General features: G+C 60.5%; 1 protein-coding gene across 1 annotated transcript in view; it reads right to left on the bottom strand.

Annotated features, from left to right (window-relative positions):
- Positions 1–27,083, bottom strand: part of CPXM2 (carboxypeptidase X, M14 family member 2) — a 68,592-nt gene that overhangs the window by 40,342 nt on the left and 1,167 nt on the right. Inside the window, exons 2-3 of the mRNA XM_055119011.1 lie at positions 10,264–10,373; positions 5,578–5,717 (exon numbers count right to left, since the gene is read on the bottom strand). Coding sequence (XP_054974986.1) covers positions 5,578–5,717; positions 10,264–10,373 — 250 coding nt within the window. The remainder of the gene's footprint in view (positions 1–5,577; positions 5,718–10,263; positions 10,374–27,083) is intronic.

The raw sequence follows: 27,083 nt of genomic DNA, 5'->3' as shown, positions 1-27,083 counted from the left end.
GTCCCACCCACCAAGTTCTGGTTTAGAGCCCGTGCCAGGGCCAGCCCTGCGTTCCTGGACGCCGCTCCCGTCCACTCCCCACTGGCCCTGAGTCTCGGGCTGGGCCTCCCCGGGGCGCTCAGGCCAGGACCTGCTCCTCCCAGCTCCGGGCTCAGCCTGGGGGTCCTGGGGGCCAGCATCCCCCCAGAGCCCGCCACAGCCTGGCTTCCTGGCGAGCAGAGACCACTGGCTCTACTGTCTCTTCATGCCTCAGCGCCAAGGGCAGCGACCAGTGCCCTGAGCTGGGAGGGTGGGGGACCCTCCCCTCGACTGGACAAGGAGCCCCCCTAGTCCACTTGCCTTACGCTTGCCACCCCCAAACCTGCCTTCCTGACATCTGCAGAGGACCCCACGTCCCGCCTGACCCCGAACATAAAACCGACCAGTGGGAGCCGGAGAGTGCCCCGGACTCCCCTTCGCCCCCCCTATTCGCCATCTCAGGGGGGCACCGTCCTTCCAGCCCTGAGGCCCGCCCCTCACCACCCCGCCTCGGCCCCTCCCACCCAGACCCACCCGCTCCCTGTCCTTGTCTTGCTTCTGGGCTGGGACCTCATCCTCTCCCCTCCAGAGTTCCCCCAACGGACCCCCACGTCGAACCCCCCTTCTGTCCTTTCATGGCGAGAAAGAAATCCGCCCCCACCCCCACAGGCCTCAGTCCCCGCTGGCTCACCCCAAGTTCCCGGAGTTCCCAGCCCTGCTGGAATGGAATCAGCCCCGCCCGCCTCAAAGGCCAAAGGCGCGTCCACTCAACGGAAAAGCTCCCTCTAAGGACGCGGGCGCAGACACGGGGCTCGAAGCAAGCGTCTCTCTCATCAACAGTTAAGACCGAAAACGTTTGGTTGCTGTAAATAGCACGAGCTTCACCCGAGCCATTAGCCACGCCTGGTGGAGCAGAGGAAACATGGTTCAATCACCACGTCGGGGGTAACCTGCCTCTTTGCTTGCTGAAACTTGGAGACGGGAGAACGGTTTTGATTCATTTCCTGAGGTTTCGCTACGCTGCCACGCGGTGGGACGGATCGTTTAAGCTGGTGAAAAAGGCAAGTCTCTCAATGTCATCGAAACCATTCTGTTTCGTTACGTCCGAAAAGAATTGTTTCCACGGTTCAAAGTAGAACCAAGGCTCTCTCTCCCCGACGAGCCAGCTGTGTGCGCTGCCCACCTGCCCTGCGTCTCCCGCTCCTTCCCGACTTCCTTCCGCGCGTCCCTGAGTCCATGGCCACTTTGTCGGGCTCCAGGGCTGTCCACTTCGCTGGTTCTAAGGATCCGGCTCTGCTCCTGGACTCCTTGACCAGACTGAGCCCCCCCACAGGCAGGGACCACCCCTCTCTGCCCGGGTCGGAGTCAGGGACGCGTGAAGGAACTGTCAGAAGCAGATGCCACTGCGGAGATCCATTGAAAGTCCTACAAACGTGGGCCAGAGTGTTCGCACAGCAGGAAGGGCGCTTGCCTTGCACGCAGTTGGTGTGGGTTCGATCCCCAACACCCTGTATGGTCCCCCAAGGAGCGCCAAGAGTAATTCCTGAGTGCAGAGCCAGGCATAACCCCTGAGCACCTCCGGGTGTGGCCTCCAAACCAAAAATAAATAAATAAAGTTCTACAAATATGAACACAGCCAGAGGGTTATTTAAATTAAAAAAAAAAGTTGGCGACACCTAGCTGCATTTGGGGACAAGCCAGGTGCTGGACGCTGGAGAGTGGGCACCCGGCATCGGGCGGTGGACACTGGGGCTCTCTGAGCCCCTCCCCCGCCCTTAGTGTCCCTGTAGACCAGAACTCCAAAGGGCACATCCCTGCACCCGAGGGAAAGCTGCGACACGCCCACAGCTGCACAAGCACAGTCCCAGGGAAACTGCCCGTTTCCAGCCCTGAAGCCTGGCCCAGCCCCCCCCCCCCCCACAGGCTCTGCCAGGCCCCACTCCTCCTCCGCCCCTGCCCTTGAGCTCCCAGCTGCCCGCCTGCCCGGAGGACGGAGAGCAGGCGTGGGGGGATAGGAGGGGGGAGAACAGACCCTTCTTACAGGGGTGCTCCTGGGAGGGGGCGGGCAGGCCTCCAGGGTCACCCACCCAGCCTTGCCCAGCTGCGTCTTCTGTCCCTGTCCGAGAAGGACATTCGAGGCAAACAGGATCGGGGGGCCCAGGGCGACAGTCCGGCAGGTAAGGCCCCTGCAGACCCTGTTCGAGTCCCCGGCACCATATACCGCCCCCTGAGCACAGAGCCAGGACCGGTCCTGAGCACTGCCAGTTGGGACTCAATCCCCTGATTGACTCATAAAAAGTAGAGCTTAGAAATCGGGGCCCTGAGAAACCCACAGTCACACCATGGGGAGACCCCACTGCACCCCGAGATTCCAGGGGCCGGGCAGCGGAAGGCCACTGTGAAATCACAGCCGGAACAGGACGTATCATCAGGACACAGAGACCCCCTACCCGCCCCCGAGAGGAGCCCAGCAGGGGTCCGAGAAGGAAAAGAAGTGCTGCCCACCAGGAGCGGGACCCCCTGGGAATCCTTGTGGGCTCCCCCGTCTCTCCAGGCACCCCCCGCCCTCACACGGGAGCCTGTTCTGGGCATGTCGCACGCACAGGTTCCATCTTTGTGACCATTCAGAGCCCAAGGGACTGACTACTTCCTGTAACGACCTTCATTCATCCCAGAGTCACCTACGAGCCACAGCAGAGGCCCGGGCTCGGGCGAGGGTCCGGGCCGCAGACTCAGAGGGCACCGTCCGCCGTCCAGACCCTCGAAGAACAGTCGGGGGGAAACATGAACCCCAAGGCAGAGGAGGGTGAGGGCGCGGCCAGAGCAGCCGCCAGGGTGCGGGGCAGGGGAGGGGAAGCCCACGGCCTCGATGGTGCCGCCTCCGAGGGTGACCAGACGGGGCAGAGTCGGTGCCACCGTCACTCGTGGCTCAGGCGCCATCCCTCCGCTGGCCTGAGGGCAGCCTGGCCGGCTGGGAACACACGCTCCCACCCGTCACTCTCCTCAGGAGACTCCCGGGGGCTCATCGTGACGCACGAGGCCCCGAGCTCGATCCCCGGTGCCTGCCTCCCCCAGCAAAGAAGCAAGGGGTGTGTGCCCCAGGGACCCCGCAGGGCCGGAGCGGGGCACGGGGACGGCAGCCCGGGAGGGTGTCTGGCATGTCCCCCCGCTGAGTTCCGACACGGGGCCATCACCCACAGGAATCGAATGTGAAATCCAGTCTCCTCCGTGCTCCCTGCTGTGCTCCTGATGCTAATAACCCGGAGAAAGGTCTTACCCCGTTGCCCCCTCAAGGTCACCCAGACCCTCCCAGGCTTCTCGTGCGTGTGGGCCGGGGGCATTATTCCCTCCCAGATCTGGTTTTCATTTTTCTTTGCTAAGTTCTCGGGCCCCATGCGGCGGGGCTCAGGGCTTCCTGCTGGCTCTGAACTCGGGATCCCTCGGGCAGGGCTCAGGGCAGCCCCAGGTAGTGCCTGGGACCGAACCCAGGTGAGCTGCATGCAAGCCCGCTGCCCCGGTTCTTTCAGGCCCAACCCTCCACGTCTCTCCCCACGGCGGGAGGCGGGGGCGGGTCTATCCGTGCACGGAAAAATCCTGTTCTCATCTCTGTTCCATCTCCGGCTCTTCCTTCCAAGTTTCCACGACTCACCTCCTCCCTGCCGGCATGTAATCAGCGTGAACAAAGGTGACGAGAAGGTTCCAGCAAAACGCAGAGCCCGGAGCAACGCTGGGCATACACAGGCGTGCGTGCCACGGGAAGGCCACAGAACACGCCACGCCACGGACCAGTGCAAACCCACGGCCGGTGCCACCAACCACACGGCTCCGCTGAGCAACGGGCGTCTGTTGCAAAGTGGGGGTGCAGAGGCAGAAGGGGGGCACAGAACACGGCGGCAAGACACAGGGCCAGGAGAGCTACTGAAAAGGCGATTAAACAATCTGGTGGCGGGGGCCAGAGCGATAGCACAGGGAGGAGGGCATTTGCCTTGCACGCGGCCAACCAGGATTCGATTCCCAGTATCCCATATGGTCCCTCGAGTACTGCCAGGAGTAATTCCTGAGTGCAGAGCCAGGAGTGATCCCTGTGCATCGCTGGCTGTAACCCAAAAAGGAAAAAAAAAATCTGGCAACGGGATGAACATCCAGGGGTATGTGGTATTTTGGGGGGTGGGGATCTCCCCAGAGGTGCTTCTGAGTCTGAAGCCATTTCCCATAATTCTGCAGCCCGCAAGTCAGCCTGGTGTCCTGGGGGTCCTCGGGGTGGGGGTCTGCTCCTCTGTGGGGGCGGGGAGCTCATCGAGGCTCCCCCAGGGCCCCGTCTCCCTGCTCCCTCGATGTGCTTTGAAGTTAAAAATAACAGCATGTGTAATGCGATCACAAATACGTTTATTTTTCAGAACCCTTGTTTACCCAGAACACTGCAGTCCTGAGGAATGTGTTTAAATAGCGTTAGATGTTCTAACTTTATCTTTACAGTAGGAACAAAAAAAAAGACTCGGAGGAAACGTGGTGGAGAGTCAGTCGGCCTGACGACGGCCCGACGGTCCCTTTCCTGGGGCCGTGGACAGAGAATCTCTGCGGGCCCTCGTGGCCCTCCCTGGCCACGTTGGCCTTTCTGGGACAAAGCGACATCTCGCCAGCAAGTCGACAGACTCAGCGTGACCGCGACCGGGGCTGGTGAGTGTCGGTCTCGGTGTGCGGTGTAGAAGGGGGAGGCCACGCCACACCACCCCTAACCTCCGGGGGCAAAGGTCAGCCCCTGGCTCCTGCCCCAGGGCTGGAGAGGGCTGGGGGGCCTGGAGGAGCCTTCCTTTAAATTCAGACAGTGTGAGGCCCTGCCAACCCATGTCTACCGCCTCTGTCCACACTGGGTGGCCACAGGGCACCGGGGGTGCGTCCACTGCTCCCTGGCACCCGTGCACTTGGCTGGAGCATGCGGGGGGTCATGGCTCTGCCGCAAACAGGCATCTTACTGTTCCCGGAAGCTGCCTTCAGGGGCCCCACCGTCCCCCACAGGGGACCCTCCTAGCCCCAAGGAGACCTGACGGCCACCTCTGCCTTCTAGCACCTTCTCTTGGGACCACCAGGGGCAGCTAGGAAGTGGACATCAACAGCATCCGACTCCCAGGGACCCCCCCCAACTGCATTCCGCACCTGGGAACGCTCCGCCACAGGCCCCCGAGACCCCCGGCCTGGCCTGGGAGGACGGTCCAGCCGCTGTTACTGCCGCAATCCTGGGCCCGAGCTCTGGGCTGGGTGAGCTCCCAGCTCCTGCCCGGCCCCCTGCCCTAGAGCACTCGGCGCCCACCTTTGAGGGCCACACCTTCCGCCCAGCACCGCCGCCTACTGCCCAGAGCGCTGGCTGCAGCCCCGAGAATGTGCCAGGGGTCCCACGAGGCTGCCACCGTCCCAAGGGCTCTGCCCCCCACCCAGTGAGACGTGTGGCCCCGAGGAAGCCCCCTCCCCCGGCCACGCGGCAGCGCCTCCCCGCCAGCCTCGGCCCCTGCTGGTCTCTGCCGGCTCGCAGGAGCTCAGGCCCAGGCAGGCCCGGTCACTCACAGCCACAGCGAGTTCCTCCCCTGCGTGATGACCCCCGTGAACCGCGTCAGCCGCCGGGCGTCCACCTCCAGCCACTGGTGCAGATCCTTCCGGCCGGCGCACCAGGCCCCGTCGTACACGTCGTTCTCGTGGATCCCCGCCTACAGAGCGGAGGAGGCAGAAAGGTGAGGACGGAGCTCGGAGGGGGACACCAGGCCCCGGCTCCTGCCACCCTCCGAGGGGGGGCTGCTATGACGACGGAACCAGCCGGAACCCCCTCGAGCCGGCCCGTCCTCCTCCCGGCCCGGCTCCGGGACAGGCTCTAATGGGCTTCCCGGGCTCCCCATCCCTCACACGTCTGACCCACGGCTCCTGCCTTCTCCCCCCCCCACCCCCCGCCCAGGGCAGTCGGCGTGCCAGGTGCAGTGCAGACTAAGGTGGTCGCCCCCTCCCAGGAGCCCGCCAGGCGGAGGCGTGAGAACAGATTCACGGGAACACGGCACGGCAGGTGGTGCTTTAGGGAGGGGGGATCTGGGAGCGCGCCGGCCCTCGGCGGGGGAGACGGGGCAGAGGGGAGAGCTGGGCGGGAGGCCGGGGACCCGGGTGTGGACCTCGGGAACCCCGACTCAGTACCATGTTAGCCCCTGGACGCGGGCGAGGCTCGCTGAACCCGAGTCCCCAGGCTCAATCAACAAACAGGGGCTGTTTCCTTTCTGGAATGTTCCACGTAGGACCAGCGTTTGAAGCGAGAATGAGCCCCCTTCCAGCCCCTCCGACATCCAGACCAAGGGAAGCTTCCAGGGGTACCGAGACCCTTTCAACATTAACTCCAACCCCCAAAGCTGTTGCACAATTCGGAACCAGAGACAGCTGCGTGGGGCTGAAGGGATCCACCAGAAAGGCCCTCTCCCTGCCGCCCTGTCCTGGGGACCCCACCAGGGCACTGGCTGCCCCCCACAGCAGCCCACCCCAGCCTTGGGTCAGGGCCGGAGCCCCTCCCCTCACACCCCGGGGCCCCCTGCCAGCCGGCGCTTCTGAAATGCTGCCCCCACTCGGCCGAGTGGAAGGTGAGCACCTGGGCCCGGCACCCCCCCAGCCCCCCAACCCCCCGAGGGCTGAAGACATCGGGGTGTCTCTAATGGGACCCCCAAGTGCTCTGAGGTCCTGCCCTCTAGAATCACGAGGACAGATAGAAGTTTCTGGTCCTCGGTAGCACATGGGTGCCTGGGGTTAAAGTGCTCGCAGCATGGCGACCCGCAGCAGGGCAGCCAGACCCTGAGCCCCAGCCTGGAGGTCGGGGGGTGGGGGCAGCCCGCCCTCGCCGGAAGGTGGGTGTTCTCCCCAGCCGGGAGACCCTGGGATTTGGCTTCCGTGAAGCCACACCCAGCGGTGTTCAGGGGTCGCCCCTGGCTCTGCACTCAGGATTCACTCCTGGCGGTGCTCAGGGGACCAGATGGGATGCCGAGACATCGAACCCGGGTCAGTCACGTGCAAGGCAAGCGCCCTCCCCGCTGTACTACCGCTCCAGCCCCTTGAGACCCTAGGGTTTAGGAATAAAGATGTGCATTCCCAAGGGAACCACTATCGGGAGCTGAAAGTTCCAGCAGAGCTGGGGGCTCGGGGGGCCAGGGGGAGCGTGGAGGGCACCCGCTGGCATGTGCCGACTGCGGCACGCGTGTCTTCCGGAGCTGGCTGACCCGCAGCCGTCCACGTGTCCACGGCGATGGATGGTTCCGTGCCCAGGACCTCTGCGGGCTGCGGCCCTGCAAAAATGCGCGTCTCGAGAAAGCAAAGTTGCGTCCACAGGCGGCCGGCATCCAGCTGTCTGGCCCTGCAGGTGCCCGCCGGGCAGGCCCAAGGTCTGGCCCCGTGGCCCCAGCAGCAGAGAGGGGATCTCAGGGTCACGCCACCAGAGTGAAGCCAGACATCTGCCCCACACGGCTGCCGGGACCTGGCGGCCTCCGTACTGGGCCGTTTCCGGGTGAGTCCAGGCTAAGCCACTGAGAGCTGCCACCCTGGGCCCGGAGCACAAAGCAAAGTCACATTTTCTTTTCTTTCTTTCTTTCTTTCTTTCTTTCTTTCTTTCTTTCTTTCTTTCTTTCTTTCTTTCTTTCTTTCTTTCTTTCTTTCTTTCTTTCTTTCTTTTTGCTTTTTTTGGGTCACACCCAGTGATGCACAGGGGCTACTCCTGGCTCTGCACTCAGGAATTACCCCTGGCTGTGCTCAGGGGACCATATGGGATGCTAGGGATCGAACCCGGGTTGGCCACATGCAAGGCAAATGCCCTTCCTGCTGTGCTCTCGCTCTAGCGCCCAAAGGGACACTTTCAAAGACAGCGGATAAAAGGAGTCATGGAACAGCAAGGCTGACTGCAGGCTGGCTGTGCGGCACAGCTCAAGAGGGACAGGCTGTCAGAAGTGTGCGCTGCCCCTCTGGGCCGGATCCTGAGGAGCCCCCAGGAAGGGCCCAGAGGGGCCAGGCACATGCCCACCGTGTGTGATGCCAGAGCCTGTTCCTGGCACCACGTGGTCTCTCCGAGAGCGTCCTTCTGGGCACTGCTGCTGGAGGAGCAAAAGGCAGAGGGTGGGAGCCCCCCAGGCCTCCTCAGGGGACGGAGGGGCCAGGCATGGGCCCCCCACTTCCGGCACCGTGACCCTGAGCCCCCTGCCCTGAGCCCGTGCCATTCCTTCCTACGGTGGAGTTTCCCGGGGCAGGATGACGAGTCGCTGACACGCGGCTTCCGGAAAACCGAACAGCAAAGCAAGGATGGGGCACGAGCAGGGACACAGGCCCCACCCGAGTCCCGGGCGCCTTGACATCGGGGTCCGCAGACAGAGTCCTCGCTATCCTGGGGTCCCCCTTTTCTGCTCCTGGGCCGTCTGACCATCCCCCAGTGTATGCTACCAGCTTGTTAAAGATACGCACAGTGCCACGCGCCCACATTGCAGGAGACCCTCTTCTAGAATTTTCTAAGAGAGTCATGACTTAAAATATTCAGCCCCACCTGGGAGGGTGGGGGGTTGAGTCTCCCTCCCCACCCCAAGCAGCACCCCGGCAGCAGATAACCTCCAGAACCCAAGCACCGCCATGTGGGAAACTCCAACAACAATAGTGAGTTTTGTTTTGCAATATGGAACATAATCAAGGAAAAGAGCAAATGAAGTGAAATTCATCAGTTATACAGTTGGGGGTGGGGGGCGGGGGGTATACTGGGGATTTGGGTGGTGGAATATGGGCACTGGTGAAGGGATGGTGTTTGAATATTGTATAACTGAGACATAAACCTGAAAACTTTGTAACTTTCCACATGGTGATATAATAAAAATTTTTTTAAAAAAAAGAAAGACAAAAAAAAAGGATACCAAAAGTTGAACTGTCGAATCAGACTCAGGGGAAGAGATCTTATCTAACACTAAAACATAATTCAAAGGATATATACGGTCCCAAAACATAGCTCAAATTTGGGAATACCTATGTAATTCTTTCTTCCTTTCTGTATTAGATAACATTCTTATTCCAATTAAAAATTGTAATTTCTTAAAAAAAAAAAAAAAAGACCACTCCCCACATGTTCGGACGAGCCTCACCCAAGAGGGAACCGGCAGAAAAACCTAGGTAATGTGGGCCCCGTGACTGAGATCTCCAAGCCCACTAGGATCGGGACTGGGCCTCCTCCCCCCAGCTCCCCAGTTTTCCAGTAGCTTGGCAGTCACACCACTAACTGCCCCGGCGCCATGTCATCTCATCAATGGCCACACCTAGAGACCATAAACTAAAGCTCCCAGAGAGAGAGCATTTCCTGGATCACGAGGCCGCACAAACCACTTACGTGCCAAAAGTAGCACACATGTGTTTGGTTGTAACATTCTTGCTTGTATTCTCCTATCTACGGACTTAAATGGCTCCAGAAGGAAATACAACAACCTTCACACACTTCCCTCTTATTGAGGCGGGAAGGTGCTCGGTGGTGGGACTGGTGTTTGAATATTATCTGCAATGAACGATTGTGAACTACTTCATGAAAATAAGTATATAAAATTCGCAAAAAAAATAAAAAATAAAAGAATTCAGCCCCGTTGCTCCCACCAAAAAAATCTAATGATAAAAAATTTCAGCATTTTGGCGTGTAAACACCGTCTCCGAGACTGTTCCCTAAAGCAGACACAGCCTGACCCCCTGTATCAGAACACACGCAGCGTTGTTGGCCTGTGACACCAACCCCACTGACCTTCGTGTTCACCTCTTCCCACCCCCCACAGAGCCTGGGTGGGCCCTGGTGGCTCCCCACGAGAGAACTGCAAGCGTAGGGCCCACGTTAAAGCCCCAGATTAAAGCCCCCAACTCCCAGCCCCGTCCCCGTGCTCCATCACGGAGTCCCACCCGAGCCCTTGTACAGGAACCACCACCGAGCCCCAGTGCGAGCCCCCAGCCAGGGCAGGCAGAGGGCGGGCAGCCAGCCGGGCGAGGGCGGGGCTCCAGCCGGGCTCAGGACGAGGCGTCTGTGCAGTGCAGAAGCCGTGTCTGAGGACACGACAGCAGGGCCAGGAGGTGACCGCCAGGGATGGCAGCGGGTCCCGGCGTCTCCCGGGCCCAGCAGGCGGCAGCTCCGTCCACGCCGGGAGGGGGAGGGCCACAGCGTGGTGACCGCGTGCAGGGCCAGAGCCACGCCTGTCCCCGCCCGTGTGCCCCTCCCCCCACAGCACATACCTGGATGTTGAGCCTCCCGCGGTGCGCCCCCAGCCCGTAGCGCCTGGTCGTGGAGGCGTGGAGCTGGAAGTCGGTGACCCTCAAGGTCTCCAGGCCGAGAGGCGGGCACCCTGCGAAGGAAGCGCGCGTGACTCGCAAGGACACAGGCGGGAGAGGGGAGAGTCCCCGAATCTCCGGGCACTGTCCAGCCGCCACGAGCCCGCTGACCCCAGGTTGCTCCTCCAGTGCTCGCCCGGGGGCCTGGGCCCCGTCCCGTGCCTGTCCCGGGGATGGGCGCGTGTTAACCAGGACGACGTGCCCGTGAACCACAGCCACGGGGCCCAGGGGGTTGGGGTCCGCCCCCAGAAAGGGGCAGTGGGGCCGGGAGAGGTGCCCAGCTGTCTCTGGGGACCCTGGGGGACATCTGCGCTCAGGTGCTGGAACCCCCCCACCTCCTGTGGCCGCTGGCGCAAGCCGCTCCCTTGGCCCCATTGACAGGGTGGCTGTGACTCCGCGTTCTTCCCGTCACCTCTCTGAGCCAGACAGTCACCTAGTCACAGAGCACGTCGGGACTTCTCGGTGCCCAGAGAACTTCCTCTCGGGCGCCCCTCTCCCTGCCTCTGCCGACACTGCCCTCTCTCAGGCCTCGGCGAGGGAGCTACGGTCGGCTTCTCGAAACTTCCTTGCCCCCTTGGCACTGCCCCATCACAGGAGACCCGCAGACCTCCAGGGAGGGGACACACTGAGCCAGCTTCAGAGTCTCTGGGGAGCTTGAGACAAGGGGATGCCCGAGTCCTGCCCGGAAATCCTGACTGAGCAGCCCCTGGGGATGGGGGACGACTGGTCATCTTCCTGTGACCCAGAGACCTGAGAACCGGCTGGGGTCTCCCCAGCTTGGAGGGTCTCCCCAGGCCCCCTGGTTAAACCTCGGGGGCTCTGGCAGCAGCAGCTTCAGCTGGGGCATGGTGGGAAACAAATCCGCCTCACACATTCCTCAGTCTCGTCCCTGGCCCAGTTTTCCTCAGGAATGTTCCTGAAGCCACACACCTCCTATCCTCCCCTCTCTTCCTTCATGTCTTCACTAAAATCACAGGTTTTAAATGCAAATAGGTTCATGTCAAGGAAATGCTGATGAGTAGAAGGTGACACCGGGAAATAGCTTTATGATCCTCCAGTAGAAATGAAAATAGATTTCAACATGAAACTAAACGCATGAGGGGAAAGTATCAGCGCTGTATGTAAGGACCCTGTGGTTCAAAAGACCTAGAGTGGAAGAGAAGGGTGCGGAGGGAGAAGGGTGCTGAGGGAGAAGGGTATGGAAGGAGAAGGGTGAGGAGAAAGAAGGGTATGGAGGGAGAAGGGTGAGGAGGGAGAAGAGTACTGAAGGAGAAGGGTGCTGAGGGAGAAGGGTGCTGAGGGAGAAGGGTGCTGAGGGAGAAGGGTATGGAAGGAGAAGGGTGAGGAGAAAGAAGGGTATGGAGGGAGAAGGGTGAGGAGGGAGAAGGGTGCGGAGAGAGAAGGGTGCTGAGGGAGAAGAGTACTGAAGGAGAAGGGTGCTGAGGGAGAAGGGTGCTGAGAGAGAAGGGTGCGGAGGGAGAAGGGTGCGGAGGGAGAAGGGTGCGGAGGGAGAAGGGTGCTGAGGGAGAAGAGTGCTGAGAGAGAAGGGTGCTGAGGGAGAAGGGTGCTGAGGGAGAAGGGTGCTGAGAGAAAAGGGTGCTGAGAGAGAAGGGTGCTGAGAGAAAAGGGTGCTGAGGGAGAAGGGTGCTGAGAGAAAAGGGTGCTGAGGGAGAAGGGTGCTGAGGGAGAAGGGTGCTGAGGGAGAAGGGTGCTGAGGGAGAAGGGTGCTGAGGGAGAAGGGTGCTGAGGGAGAAGGGTGCTGAGGGGACTTCTAAGCTCATGCCGTCCTGAATCCCTCAAAGGAAAGATCCGGATGAAGGAAATGTAATGTAGTAAAGGGGGGATTTCTAGATCACCCCAGAGTATAGTGGGGAGAAGGACAGAGGAGGGAAGAACTTGAGGAGGGTGAGCGGCCTTGGCCACACATTTGCAGGCTAGGATCCAAAGCCTTCCCGGAGAGCAGGGATCCGAGGATCCATCTACTAAGAGACTCACTTACGACGAGACGTTAGAACTTGCCCAAGGGCCACGTCCCTGGGTGGATCAGAAGACAATGTCCTTAATCGGAATAAACGGGTGTGTGAGATTAGCTCAACTCTAGCCAAAATTCCAGAATAATAGAAGCTGACAAAGAGGACGCGCTAAGCTTGGAGAATGTATGTATGTGACCTACCCACACGCCAGGAACTCTCTTCCTGTGACACACCACAGACAGGAAGGACAGCCAGACCAGCGGACAGCTAACGTTGCCTCTGGACGAGGAAACTGGGAATCTGTCTCTTTCCTTCTCGTGTTTGTCTTACAATCTGTCAACAAGGGGCGCCCACAGCCCAAGGCCCCAGTGAACACCCGCTCCTTGAACTCAAAGTGGGGGTGTCAGCTCGCCCACCACTGGGACCCCTTTCCCAGCCACGTGTCCAGGTGCAACCCGGGAGTGCTGAGAGGAGGATGCGTTTGAGTGGTGACGCCCTGCAGCCCTGCAGCCCTGTGCTACCAGCACCCGCCCTCAGCCAGGCCTGACACCACCACCCCCTGCTTCCGTGCAGCCACTCCCTGTCCACATTTCCACAGCTGCTTCTTCCTCCAAGGTCGTCCTTCACTCCTGAATCTCTTCAGAACAGAAGAGCAAAGAACTTTCCCAGGCCCTGAGCACTTTGCTGCCTTGGAGTAAGAACTTTGGAGTAAGAACGCCTGAGAGAGCATAGTTCCACCCTTTCTGATCTCGAACCCAGGACCAAAGGAGCCACCCTGGGGGTCTGCAGTGGTGGGGATATGTACTTGTGGCAAAAAAGCAGGGTGTGTGTGTGTGTGTGTGCATGTGTGTGTGTGTGCGAGTGTGTTTGCGGGTGTATATGCACACACAAGGTTTGAGTAGAGAAACAGGCCTGGAAGAAAAATCTCCCGAAGAATGTCTCATATAATTTTAACAACTTCCAATTCTGGTAATGAACAACTAAAATCATCCAAAACCACCCTTCTGCTGGGGCTACTATAAAAATTAAAAAATCTGGACAAAGCATTTTAAAAATACGTGCCAAGCATTTCAGAACCAACAAGATGGAGTGAGTCTGAGCAAGTTAGAGGAATGAATCTCAGAGCTTTCGGCCAGCTCAACAGGGTCCTGGAAAAGCCGTGAGCTTGGGGCTGGGCGGCAGGGCGGCAGGAGGGCGTCGGCCCTGCATGCACCTGACCCAGGTCGATCCCCACCATCCCCTACGGTCCCCCCAGCACCGCCAGCAGAGACTCCTGAGTGAGAGCCAGGAGTAGCTACTGATCACTTTGGGGTGTGACCCAAAAAGCAAAGCAAACAAAACAAACCAACCCAGGAGCAAGACTGAAGAACAGCACGTCTCTGGGCTGCGGCTGAGCAGAGAAGGGGCCGTGAGAGCAGGGAGCCAGCGCCAGAGGGAGAAGCTGGGTGAAGAGAGAGCCCGGATCACATGATGCAGTGTCCCCCCAGTTCATGTCAAGCTTCTGTCCTTCGAACTGAGGGGGTGTCTGCGATCTGAACCTATCCCAGGGCGGTTTTGGAAGAGCAGGAAAATGTTAAGCATCCTCCAGTGAGTTCTCTGAAAACAGAGCTGTGTTCCAGAAAGACACGCAATGCCGTAACTGCCCGAGCGTTACAGAATCAAAACTCCAGTGATGAGAAGGTCAGTTCCCTCCCTCTCCGGAACACAGGAAAGAGCTAATGAGAGAGAGATGCGCTCCCAGGCCAGATGGGGCAGCAGATGGAACTTGGCGTTTGTGTGTGTGTGTGTGTGTGTGTGTGTCTGTGTCTGTGTATGTTCATGCTATGTGTACTGTGTGTGTGCTGTGTGTATGTGAATGTATGTGTGCTGTGTGTGGTATGCTATGTGTATATGTGTGTGCTATGTATGTGTGTGCTGTGTGGATGTGTGTGTGCTGTGTATGTGTGTGCTATGTGTGGTGTGCTGTGTGTGATGTGCTATTTGTGTATGTGCATGTGCTATGTATATGTGTGCTATGTGTGTGCTGTGTGTGTGCTATGTGTGTCTGTGTATGTTCATGCTATGTGTACTGTGTGTGTGCTGTGTGTATGTGAATGTATGTGTGCTGTGTGTGGGATGCTGTGTGCATATGTGTGTGTGCTATGTATGTGTGTGCTGTGTGGATGTGTGTGTGCTGTGGATGTGTGTGCTATGTGTGGTGTGCTGTGTGTGATGTGCTATTTGTGTATGTGCATGGGCTATGTATATATGTGCTGTGTGTGTGCTGTGTGTATGTGTATGTGTGCATGTGTGCTGTGTGTGTGTATGTTTGTGTTTGCATGCCTGTGCGTGCACAGAGCAGCACTGTAGCCACTTTAACAAGACGACAAGACGTCTATGTTCATGGCCCCTGGGGTGGGGACCCAACACCACTGAGAGCAGGAAGCCAGGAGGCGCACAGGACCACACAGGCCACGTCCCAGAGGCGCCCGGGCCCGCGGCCTCCGGAGGGAAAGGGATTCTTGTCTGTGACGTGTCCGTGCGAGCAAAAGGCAGCTGCGCTTCTGCCCGGCCCGCGGGGCACCCAGTCCTCAGTGGGGCGCCACTGCTGGTAGCCTCCTGGGTAGAGACAGCCCCAGGTGGGGGCCGGAGTGAGCACAGCGGGGCGGGCATCTGCCTCGCACACAGCTGGCCCAGGTTCGATCCCCGGCATCCCGTAGGCCCCTCGAGCACCAGCAGGAGTGATCCCCGAGTGCAGAGCCAGGGGTTGGCGTCACCCCGGAGCATCGCCTAGTGTGGCCCCAAAACAAAAACAAGAAACAGCCCTAGGTGGGTGTGGGGCACCTCAGGGAACAGGCAAGTCCCCGGGCCCATCAACTGTCACCCCGTGTCCGGCACGTGGCAGCAGACGTGGCGCCGTCTGTGCCCGCAGGGAAAAGACGACCGCTCGAGCACCATGCCCGCGAGCATCTTCTGCGGGAGGTGGGACAGCCGAGGCCACTCGGGATCCAAATTTATCTCGTCACCCCAGAGCCGCTAAGCCCAGGCGTGGCCGGTTGGTGATGCCTGTCTCACGTGCTGTGTGCGGAGACCCATCAAGGCCGTGACAACCCCCGGACGAGAAACAGGGGCGCGGCAGCTCTAAGGCCGTGCTTCCCCCCCCCGACGGGTGTGGTCCAGGTTCTGACGGCAGCGGGATGGTAGCCCCCGGCCACTGGCGACAGCAGCGTTCGCCTTCCTGTGGCCCCTGGAGGCCCCCAGGGGCCATATCAATCCTCTAAGAAAGGCGGGTTTGGAGTCTTAGAGTCCTAGCGCCAGGCCCCGTCCCTAATGGAACGGCCGCAGCTCGCCGGGGCCTGACCGCGGGGCCAGGAGGAGGCCGTGTGTCTGCGGGTGGGCAGCCCTGGGCCGCACCCGGGCTCCCCAGTTCGTGAGTGGACTCTGTCCTCCGCCCTGCTGGGACCGGAGATGCTCACTCAGGCTGCGGCTGCTCCGGGCCCCGGGAAAGGGAACAAGGACGGCTCTGGGGGGCTGCGGGGAGGGCCGTGCGGGGAATCCCAGAAGGGCTGGCTGCAGGCAGCGGGTCGGACAGGCCATCTGGCCTCCAGTCCCTGTGCTGGAGACGAATCTCCGTCACGGCGGATGGAAGCACAAGCCGAGCCCCGGGGGAACGGAAGTGAGCGTCTCCCTGACGGAGGGAGGCCGGGCGCCAGGCACCGTCACCCACGGCTGCGCGACTTCTGCCCCGCGCGGCCTCGGCACCCTCTCACTCACATGGGGGCTGCCACAGCCGGGCCCGGCCCCTCACGCACGGGCACCGCTGGGGGTCCCGCCTGGGCGCTGCTCCCCGTGCTCCCCAGGCCGCCGCATCCTCCCTGGGGCAGCAGGACGGGGCAGAGGCCACCACTCGCCATCCCTGGTGACCCCCTCGGGGGCCGCAGGGGCGCTGGCGGCGTCGAAGGCCGCCCTCTCTGGGCTCTTGGTCCTCGCGCCTCTGCTGTTACCGCTGTTACCGAGAGGCAGGAGGAGAGGGGTGGTCCCCACTGCCTTACGGGCACCACGCGACCCTCCCCCGGGGCTGGGGCAACACCAGCCAGGCAGCACCCGCCCCCCACACCCACACCTGCCTCGGTGGGGTGGGGGGCCCGGTTAGAGGAAGCCGGGTCCCGTGAGCCGCGGGAAAGCCAGCTCCCGAGAAAGGGGTCACTGTCGCCCTCACAGCGAGCAGGTGAGGGGCGACCTCCAGGCTCCGACGCCAGGAGAGGGGGTCATGCCCCACCCCCGAAGGAAGGGGCGCCTCCTGGGAGCCCGGGACTCCGCCCGCCCGCCCACCCCCACCTCTGCGCTCCCTCTGCTCCTGCCCTGCTGACCGCCTCACCCCCGACTCCGCATGTGCTGGCCTCCCCCCTGCCCCTTCTCCTCACACCCCACCTCGTGCCCTTGGGCCTGGGGGGTCCAGACAGCCCCAGCTTTGGGGCAGGGGTGCTCCCGCCCAGGCTCTGAGTCCCCACGGGACCCACGAATGGCAGCAGACAGGCGCCCACACCCCTGCCCCGGAGGACGCCCGCAGCCCCACGTCTGTGCAGGTGGGAGGCCACGCCCGGACCCTGCTCTACCACCAGGTACACCCCTGCGAGTCCCCTCCACCTCCCTCAGCCCTGCCCCAGCAGCGAAACAAGAAGGCAAGGGGGTGCCGTGAGCACTCTGCTCGCGTGTATAAGGGTATGCTCCCACCTCCAGTGCTCATGGCAACCCCCGCCCCGGGTCAGGAAAGTGAACAAAATCCCCGCCCGGGCACTGCGCCCTCCTATTGCTGGAGGATGACCCACCTCGCCCCCAACCGTCCACTTGTCCACTCGGCCGTTCCTGGGGAGGCAGGACACTCGTCCTAAAGGCCCTTCGACAGACTCGGACACTGGCTGGGATGGGAGGGAAGCCCCCAGCCCACCCCCCAGGCCACGGACTCCGGCCACCTCTAGACCCTTGCGGGGCTCCGTCTGCCAGGGCAGGAAGGCGGGCACAAGGTGTGTGAGGGCAGGCTGGCGCCGAGCGGTGAGCGGGGCCCGGGGCGGCCAGCACCCAATCAGCTTCTCCCTCTGGGCTGCGTGACAGACACAGCTGCCTTCAAAGCAGCAGAGTCACCAGCCAGCGCGGCCACATGTCTGTTCTATTCCGGTCGATGGTGAGAAGGAGAATGTTTCCCGCAGAGAGAAACTATGTCTCTCCCCCCTGCGCACACGCGCGTCGAGGAGCCGCCGCCCTCCCCCGGAGACACAGGGGCTCTGCCGCTGTCCCCCCCACGGAAGCCCCAGCGTCCCCCCACCCCGTATCTGCACACCTCCGGGACCGGGCCAGCCGGGGGCCCTGCCTGCCTCTTGCTAAGGAGCGGCCGGAGAGGACGGCTTCTCGGGAAAAGCGGCCGGCGGCCTCGGGACAAGCCGTCAGAGCAGCTTGAGAACATCTGCGGAGAGCCAGGACTCTGGCGAGCAAACAAACAAAGTCTAAACAGAAGTGGGGCGCACCCCAGGGCCGGCGGGTGGCGGCTCGGAAGGGCCCGAACGCCAGGAGCAGCCGCCTGACGCTTTTCGGTTCTGAGCCCGTCAAGCCTCTGAGGGAACAGGAATCGGGGCTGGGGGCGGGTGACTCCCGGGGGCTGGCTCAGTAGGGGGTGGTGAGGGGCTCCCTGGGGAGCACCGTCTCCCGAGTCCTCTCCACAGAGGCTGCAGCTGAGACCACAGGCCAGTGAACCCCTCACTCCTCGCCCCTCCCCAGCCCGCGCCATCTTCCCTGGGAGGCACCAGCCACCCTGCTGTCCTCTGTGCCCACTTCCCCGCAGAAGCTGGGGTCCCATCAGGGCCCCAGGGCACAGGGGACAGCTGCTGGTGGCCAAGGCAAGGAGACCGTGGCATGCGTTTGCTGGTTTTTGCCGGGTCAAGACCAGCTTTTATTTTTTATTATTTTTTTATTTTTTTGCTTTTTGGGTCACACCCAGCGATGCTCAGGGGTTATTCCTGGCTCTGCACTCAGGAATTACTCCTGGTGGTGCTCGGGGTCCCATAGGGGATGCCAGGGATCGAACCTGGGTTAGCCGCATGCAAGGCAAACGCCCTGCCAGCCGTACTATCACTCTGGCTGCAAGAACCAGCTTCCTTGGCGACACCCCAGCAGGCCGGCAGAAGGCCTCCATGGCTGCATCTGGTCCATAGCATCAAAGGAAAGGGCTGGGAGGCAGGGTGGGCTGCGGACGGTGGGTAACAACCTCCTCGTGAGCGCGTGTCGACCTATCTACAGACTTAAACTAGGGGCGAGGCTTTGGGGAGGGTAAACTGAGGGCACCGTTAAGGGTGAGGCTTTGGGAGGGTAAACCGAGGACACCGTCCCAATCTTTGAGCTTTGGGCAGGGCCAGTGTCCAGGTCTAATAAGATCTTTGGCCCGGTTTCATCCCCTCTCTCAGAACCTTGAGGCAAACCAGACTGCCTCTTGCCAAAATAACCCGATCTGGCTTTTCCTGGGGACTCTCGGATCGGGGGAAGTCACTCTCTAGAGCTGGGCTTTGCAACCTTCCTGCACCTCCGGGCCGGCACCTGTCCTGCCCGCCTGTCCACAGTCAAACCAAAGGGAGACACGAGTGGGCCACCACCCCGAGGGCCTGCAGCGGCCGGGGCGGGTGGCTGGGAGGGGGACGCGGCTCTGCACGCCGCTTTCCTGGCGCTGCCTCTCCCAGTTCCCAGGTGGGTGCTCGGCCCCAGGCAGCCGTTTCCTGCCGAATGGGTCCTGGAGGCTGGGAGAGAGCAACCGCACGGCAGGGAAGAGCCCGAGGGGCTCGGCCGCGTCCCCCTCAGGGCCCTCCCAGACTCTCCCTTCACCCAGGACCTACTGCGGAGAAACGGTTTTGCTGTTGTTCTGTTTGGGGGCCACCGCCAGCCCCTTTTGGAAAGCCAGACTTCATTTTGTGCCTCAGGGCCCCGAGTTTATAACCGAGTGAGATAAACACGCCAGAACCGCACGCCGTGGGCACAAACGCCCAGACATCCGGCCACAGAGAACGAGGAGGGTTCAAGGCCATGGAAGACGCGTTCACTGCTCTGGTTCGCTTCTGTGGCTCTGCTTGCTGGCTCACGGCCGGGGGATGCCCCTGGCAGGGGGCACCCGGGCACGCAGCAGGCACATAAGCAGAAGGGCACAGGGTTTGAACCCTCTCCTGGAGGGCGTGGGAGTTCCACGTCTCTTAGACGTGTGAACCCTCGGCACTGAATCCCTCGTATGAATATGTTTTGGTGTGCGAGTAAAACACAGAAAATTCTGCCCTGCCTCTGTGCTCGGTCAGCAGCTGAGCTCAGACTGCGGCCTCTTGGCATTTCCACCGAGACCTCTGACACCTAACAGGGCCCAGTAATACCCCAGTAATGCCCAGGGTTTACTGCTGGTCTTGCTGTTGGCTGTGCTCAGGGACCATCTGTGATGCTGGGGGTCAAACCCGGGTTGATCACACGCCAAGCACCTTTCCCACCCACCATCATGCCAACCCCAGCCTCCGGAGCTTTCTAAGAAGTTCCACAACTTCCAAGCTGATTTGTCCGATTATTTACAGAACCAGCCTCAGTCCCGAGGTGGAATCAGTCCGTGTAAGGCGGGAGTGTAAGTCCTTGACAGAACGGGATGGGGGGGAACGAGGGATTAAAATAGACACAAGCCGGGGATCTCGGCAAGACCTCAGGTTCTCCCTGCTGCTCCAAGGAGCTCCCGGGGGCAGGCGTGCCACGTTGGAGCAACAGCACAACGGCAAGCTCCCTGCGCTCCGGCCTACTTGGGCTTGGAGGAGAACTACCCAAACTACTCGCCAACGCCAGTCAGGAGGAGAAACCTGGAAACACTCCTTCGGGAAGCCCTAGAAGTTAGGGCTAGGGCTAGCAATAGCGGAGCAATAGTTCAGCGGGGAGGGCTGGGCCTTGCATGCGGCTGACCTGGGTTCAATCCCCAGCGTCCTATATGGTCTCCCGAGCCCACCAGAGGCAACTGCTGAGTGCAGAGTCAGGAGGAAGCCCTGTGCATCCCTGGACGTGCCCCCCCTCTTTTTTTTTGAGGGGGTCACATCCGGCAATGCTCAGGGGTTCCTCCTGGCCCTGCACTCAGGAATTACTCCTGACGGTGTTCGAGGGACCATATAGGATGCTGGGAATCAAACCTGGGTTGGCCACATGCAAGGCAAACGCCCTTCTCACTGGGCTATCACTCCAGCCCCCTCTTTTCTTTCTTTTCTTTTTTTTGCTTTTTGGGTCACACCTGGCGATACACAGGGGTTACTCCTGGTTCTACACTCAGGAATTACTCCTGGCAGTACTCAGGGGACCATATAGGATGCTGGGATTCGAACCCGAGTCGGCCGCGTGCAAGGCAAACGCCCTACCCGCTATGCTATTGCTCCAGGGCCCCCCCGCCATTTTTTTTTTTTTAAGAAAAAAAGCCCTAGAAAAAATTCAGGATTCATCCCAGTTTACAAGAAAAAAATTTTCAAAAAATGAAACACTTAAGAGGATCCAAATGCCCTTACTGCGGGAGCAGAGCCTTCTCTCTGCCCTCACGGCTCGCCCAGGCCATGGCAGGGACGGGCCCAGCCCCCTTCTCTGTCGTTTCACACAGCGCAGAAAGACTGGACCAAGGTTCACGGGCTCCTCTCACAGTGCCCGTGTGACCGGTGGGGCCTCACAGCACTTGGCTTTCTCTGGGGTCAGGCGAGCCCCCCCTGCCATTTACAGAGACGGCACCAGAAGCTTCGGCCAGTGGCTGTGCTCGTCATGGGGGCAGTGTGGGCAGGAAGAGGTGCCACGCAGCCCGTATGGAGAAGCGATGGAGGGACACAGAGCCAGAGCACCCAGGACCGGACCAGACTCGGACCCCAGAGACCCAGGGAGGAGGGGCCTCCAGCTCTCTTGGCTCTCCAGGACCTCGCAACACACACACACACACACACACACACACACACACACACACACACACACACACACGGGCCGCGGGCAGCCGACCCAGAGGCACCCCAGGGCCAGACCCCAAGACCACATGGACCTGACCTAAGCCCACGACCCCCATCAGACTCTCTCTGCTGGCTGGGGTGTAGCCGGATCCCCACCCCTGGGTTTTCTGAACCCCTGGCCAATTTCAGCAAACCACGGATCCACATGTCCATGACACTCTGACATCTGAGTCTTCAACAAACGCCGCGTCAGCATTGTGCCCTTCCGGTAAGCGGCTGCCCAGGTGCGCGGACAGGTGACTGCCAGGCAAGGAGGCTACCCAGTGCCCTGACCAGGGACTAGCCCCAAGCATGGGGAGGGGGCAGGGGCTGGCAGGCTCACGGGTGCCAGGGCTTTTGCTGGAGATGCCAAGTCTGAAAGCTCAGGCTTCGTTTCTGCTCAGGGACACCCAGAGGGGAAACTCCGCACCCCAAAGCCCAGGGCCAGAGGCCAGGCACCCCTGGTTCCCGTGAAAGTTGTTCCAACCCCAGCACTGAGCCCCAAATGGGATTCCTCTCCACCTTTTTCCACACAGACTCTGGGTTCGGGGACCGGGACCTAGGCGGGGGCCACACCAGCCAGGCCTGTCCTTGGAAAGCATTTTGGAAAGAGCTGGTGTCTGAGAGAGTCGCCCGTGCACGGTCGTGGAACCAGCAGCTTCTCTAACGCAACCTTCGCCTGGACTCCTGAGGGTTCACCTGGAGAGATCATTTCAGGTGCCAAGTGTCGGCCCAGAGACCACCTGTCTGCTGAGGTGAGCGGCAGCAGCCGTGGGCTTGCCCTGACCACGCGCACAGAAATACTGACCAAGTCTGGGGCTGGAGTGATAGCACAGCGGGTAGGACGTTTGCCTTGCACGCGGCCGAGTGGGGTTCGAATCCCAGCATCCCATATGGTCCCTTGAGCACCGCCAGGAGTAATTCCTGAGTGTAGAACCAGGAGTAACCCCTGTGCATCGCTGGGTGTGACCCAAAAAGAAAAAAAAAAAAAAGAAATACTGACCAAGTGCCTCCACACGTCCTCCCCCTCCCGCTCCGCCCGGAGAAACGGCGTTTCCACCCACAGGCCAAACGCCGCAAGGCGCCCTGAAGACAGGAAAACGAAGCTGGAAAAAGAGCTTTCCAGCAACGGGCCGGCAGGCACGGCACAGAAAGGGCTTTGTCCACACAGCAACTCCGCTTCTCTGCCCCCGCGCTGGGGCACCACACAGCACAGAGTGCAGCCTTGCCAGCCCTGGCACAGGCTCTCCGCGGGCATGGCTCCTGGCCCACTGTGCAGATGCCACGGCCCGGGACTGTGGCTCAGGGCTGCCTCGAGACAGGCACAGCGAGTGGCGTGTTCTCCCCACTCTGGAGGGAAGGAGCAAGGTGCACCAGGACGCAGCGGGATATCACCCCCTGGGTGCTGCCTTAGCTTGAGAATGGTTTCAGGTCTTGTATCCTGATGGTGGGCAAGGACCCCCGCCCTGTCATATACAGACAACTGCACAAACACACACATACACCATTCATGGACACAACCCCATGGATACACACTCGCATACACATGGACACACACATTCAGCCATGCACACACACACACACAAACACACACACATACGGCACTCACGCATACGTACACACCCACTCACACCTACCCATTCACAGGCCAGGGGTAAGAACTGGTGAAAGATGGGGCCTGGCTGCAGCTCACAGCGTTGGTTTGATTTTGTGGAACGCAGAAGGCCTGGGGGTGATTCTCAGCCTATCGGACCCGAGGCTGTGGTGCTCGTGCCAGCCCTGCTGTGCCAGGGATGCCCTGGCCATGCGGTGGTGGCCGTCATCCCTGGCCATCAGGGATCTCCAGGGACACATCTGAGGGGGCTTGAAGATCTCGGGGGTCACACAAGGGGGTGCTTGCGAAACTGCGGTCAGCTGCATGCAGGCAAGTGACAACCCTGTCCTTCCTCGCCGCCCAATGGGACTGTTTTCTCTTTTTTGGCTTTGGGGCCAGCCCTGCCGGTGCTCAGGGCATCCTCTCGTCTCTGTGCTCAGGAACTGCGCCCGCAGGAGCCCAGGGGATCTGCGATGCTGGGGAGCCAACCTGGGCTGGCCGTGCACAGGCACGCGCCCTCCCCTCGGTGCTCTCTCCTGCCCCTGGCTAACGGTTTTGTGTCCACATGCTCCGCCTGCTGTCATGGGGCAGGGATTCTCAACCCAGAGGGGACATCTGGCAAAGTCGGAGACACGCAGCTTGTGACATCAGGGGAAAGGTGCCACGGGTGGGTTGGGACTAGAGATGCCGCTAAGTCCCAAGTACACAGGACAGCCCCCTACCACGCCTGCCCAGATGCCACGACTGCCATCTTCACCATGGGGGAGGCTGGCGGAGGGCAATGGGGGTGACTACAGTACACTGCGACCCCCAGCTCCCGGCTCACTGCTGAATCCTGCCCCCCTCACTGCAGCCCCCAGCTCCCGGCTCACTGCAGCCCCCAGCTCTCCCCTCACTGCGGCCCCCAGCTCTCCCCTCACCGCCTCCTTTGGAAGTTGACATGTGATCTCCAAGGGGGAGGTGATAGAGTGTGATTTTTCCTGCATTTGTTCAGACCTTTTTTGCCCCTCAAGGCTCTCTTTCAAGGGTGGTGCCAGACTGTTCGCAACTACCCACCCTAGGGCCCTGCATCCACCCCGCAGGTTTCATGTTCAGAAACAGCAAAAACTGCACATTGAAGAGGTTCTAAAGCCTTGAGCCATCCCCGTCACCCACAACTCAGATACCCGAGACATACAGAACGCCTGGCAGTGCCTTCCCTGCGTCATATATGCCACCCTCTGACTCTTTCCTAGTGTCAAGGAAGCAGCCCATTGACTTCTTCCCACTACCAAGGACACAGCCCATTGGTTAGTCTAGGACCAAGGACGCAGCCCATTGGCTCTTCCAAGACCAAGGACACAGCCCATTGGCTCTTCCAGCCCAAGGACGCAGCCCATTGGCTCTTCCAAGACCAAGGACGCAGCCCATTGGCTCTTCCAAGACCAAGGACGCAGCCCATTGGCTCTTCCAGCCCAAGGACGCAGCCTATTGGCTCTTCCAGCCCAAGGATGCAGCCTATTGGCTTTTCCCGGTACCAAGGACGCAGCCCATTGACTCTACCAGGACCCAGGACGCAGCCCATTGGCTCTTTCCGGGTACCAAAGACGCAGCCCATTGGCTCCGGAATCGTCCAAACGACTGACAAGAGACCCTTTTTAGCAAGATCTTGACCAGGAGGGTAAGTTTATGCCACATCTGCATTAATCCTCGGGACTCTGTGCCAGCTGCCATCGCGGAGGAGAGGAAGCTCCAGGACCCACGGTGCCCGCGCCGGCCGCTCCCTGGGCTGGGCACCTGCAGGCAGGGGCGGCTGAGGGCACCTGGTGAGGGCCCAGGGGAATCCCATGCAGGCCCTTCTTGGCATTGTTGCTGCTCCTTTGTTTCCAAGTAAACCCAGAGTATTACTTTTGAAGATGACGTCAGGGTTTGTAACTAGACGACACCATGCCGAGTGAAGGAAGCAGGGAAAGGAAGACAAACAGGATTGTCTCACTTACCTGTGTGTGCAGAGCACTGGACGGGGAAGTGTAATGTACCAAAGGAGGGCGCCCAGATCACCCCTGACCCCAGGGCTCCGGAGGAGAAGGACAGCGACAAAAGAAACCAAAGAGGGAAGGAAGAAGATGAGAAAGGGCAGTGACGGGGGTTGGTTATATGGCAACGTGGGAGGGGGTGGGGGAGCAAGCCAGGCTCAAAGACTCTGAAACCCGAGATCTCAGCTGCAAAATCACAGGTCTTTAACTCAACAAAAATTGTTTTTTAAAGATGCGCTGTAGCACTGTCATCCCGTTGTTCATCGATTTGCTCGAACGGGCACCCAGTAATGTCTCCGTTGTGAGACTTGTTACTGTTTTTGGCATATCAAATACGCCACAGGTAGCTTGCCAGGCTCTGCCGTGTGGGCGGGGTATTCTTGGTGGCTTGCTGGGTGATCCGAGAGGGACGGAGGAATCGAACCCAGGTCGGCCGCGTGCAAGGCAAATGCCCTATCCGCTGTGCTATCACTTAAAGATGAAAAGGAAAAAAAAAACTAAAGCAAAATTTAAAAAGTGACTTCAGTACTGGGCTAAGATTACACACACACACACACACACACACACACACACACACACACACACACACACACCATCTAAGGTCTCCAAGCATTAATGGAACTAAAGGTGCAATTTTGCTTTCATCTTTCATTGAGCCCCACCAACATAAGCTTTTTGGAAATGAATTTATCATCCCCAGAGTCGAATGCTCTTGCCTCCCAGCCTTTTCTCTCTAACTCCTTCAGAGTTCAGGTGAGTGCCAGCGGTGCCTAGAAGGCACCTGTATGAGAGAGAGCTCCCACCCGGACCCTGGGATCAGCATGGAACTCTCCCGCCGAGGCCCAGCCTTCTTTCCCCCGGCCAGGGCTTCTGCTGCTACGTCACGCTAGCCCTCAGCCACAGCACCGGGCACAGCACAGAGTGTCACTGTCTCCCCCACCAGGGCCCATTCTGGGCTCAGTCTCTGGTGGGGGAGCCTGGGGGCCTCGGCGGGGGGGTAGGGCGGCCAAATGAAAGAAAAGGAGGAGAAACAGCACGGGGAGGAGGAGGGGTCGAGGCACGGGCGTTGAACGCTGATGCTAACTGTCATTCTTGGCTTGCCACAGTTCGAGGTGCTCTACAAACTCGCCTCTGAGTCACTGCTTGGCTCTCCTGGAGAGCTCAGAACTGAATCTGGTACTTCCAAGCACCCCCGCAACCCCCCCCCGGCACACACACACACACACACACACACACACACACACACACACACACACACACACTTCACAGGGGGAGCAGAAACTCAGTGCTCAGCACACCTGTGGATACTTTCCCAAACCTCCCCCTCCTGTCTGTGAATCCACCTTTGGTCACGCGCTCCCTGGACCCCCAGACCCTCCCCCGGCAGCCGAGCCCAGCAGTTCCCGGAAGGACTGGCCAAACGCACCACTCACAAGCAGGGGATGGCCGGGGATGCTTGGGATTTCTGGTGCACACCGTGCATACACCGGGAAACAGACCATACGCCACAGGGTCCTGGGGGGCCCTGAACCCCAGCTCTGCAGGCGAAGGGCACATTCAGACTCCCCGTCCCCTGCAGCTCCCCGGGAAACAGTGAAGGCGCCCCCTCCCGATCACCCACTGACATACCAAGCCCTTGGCTGACCACACGCAAATTTTATTCTAACCCCAAAAGGCTGAGCCGAAAAAACCCAGGAGGATTTTCCAAGCCTGAGAGTGAGAGAGACGGAGCAGTCACCAGCCTGTCGGAACCTCAGCGTCTGACGGAGAGGGGAGGGACGGGGTGAGGGTGGGGGCAGGATCATCCAGCCCTTGGGCCCCTGGACAAGCGGACAAGGGCAGGGTGGCACAGTGCCCTGTCCCCACGCCAGCACGTGCTCACACCCTTGACCCCAAAGAGCCCCTCGGAGCAGTGACCCCCGCAGAGTCCAGTTCAGGATCCCCAACTCACATCACGGCTCATTCACTATGAGGGGAATGAACTCACCCCAAAACACGGCCGGACCCATCCCCCAGACCCTTCAGCCATCCACAGGTTAAGGGGCACCTGAACCCCTGTGCGGCCCCGTCCCTGACCGCTGACCTTCCTGAGCAACAAGGCAACGTCACCAAACCCAGGTGGTGATGCCCAGGTGGGAGCTGAGGTGCCTCC

Source organism: Sorex araneus, chromosome 11 (assembly GCF_027595985.1).
Source record: "Sorex araneus isolate mSorAra2 chromosome 11, mSorAra2.pri, whole genome shotgun sequence".
Taxonomy (NCBI): domain Eukaryota; kingdom Metazoa; phylum Chordata; class Mammalia; order Eulipotyphla; family Soricidae; genus Sorex; species Sorex araneus.
Note: the sequence above shows the minus strand (reverse complement) of the source record. Positions and strands in the feature narration are given on the sequence as shown.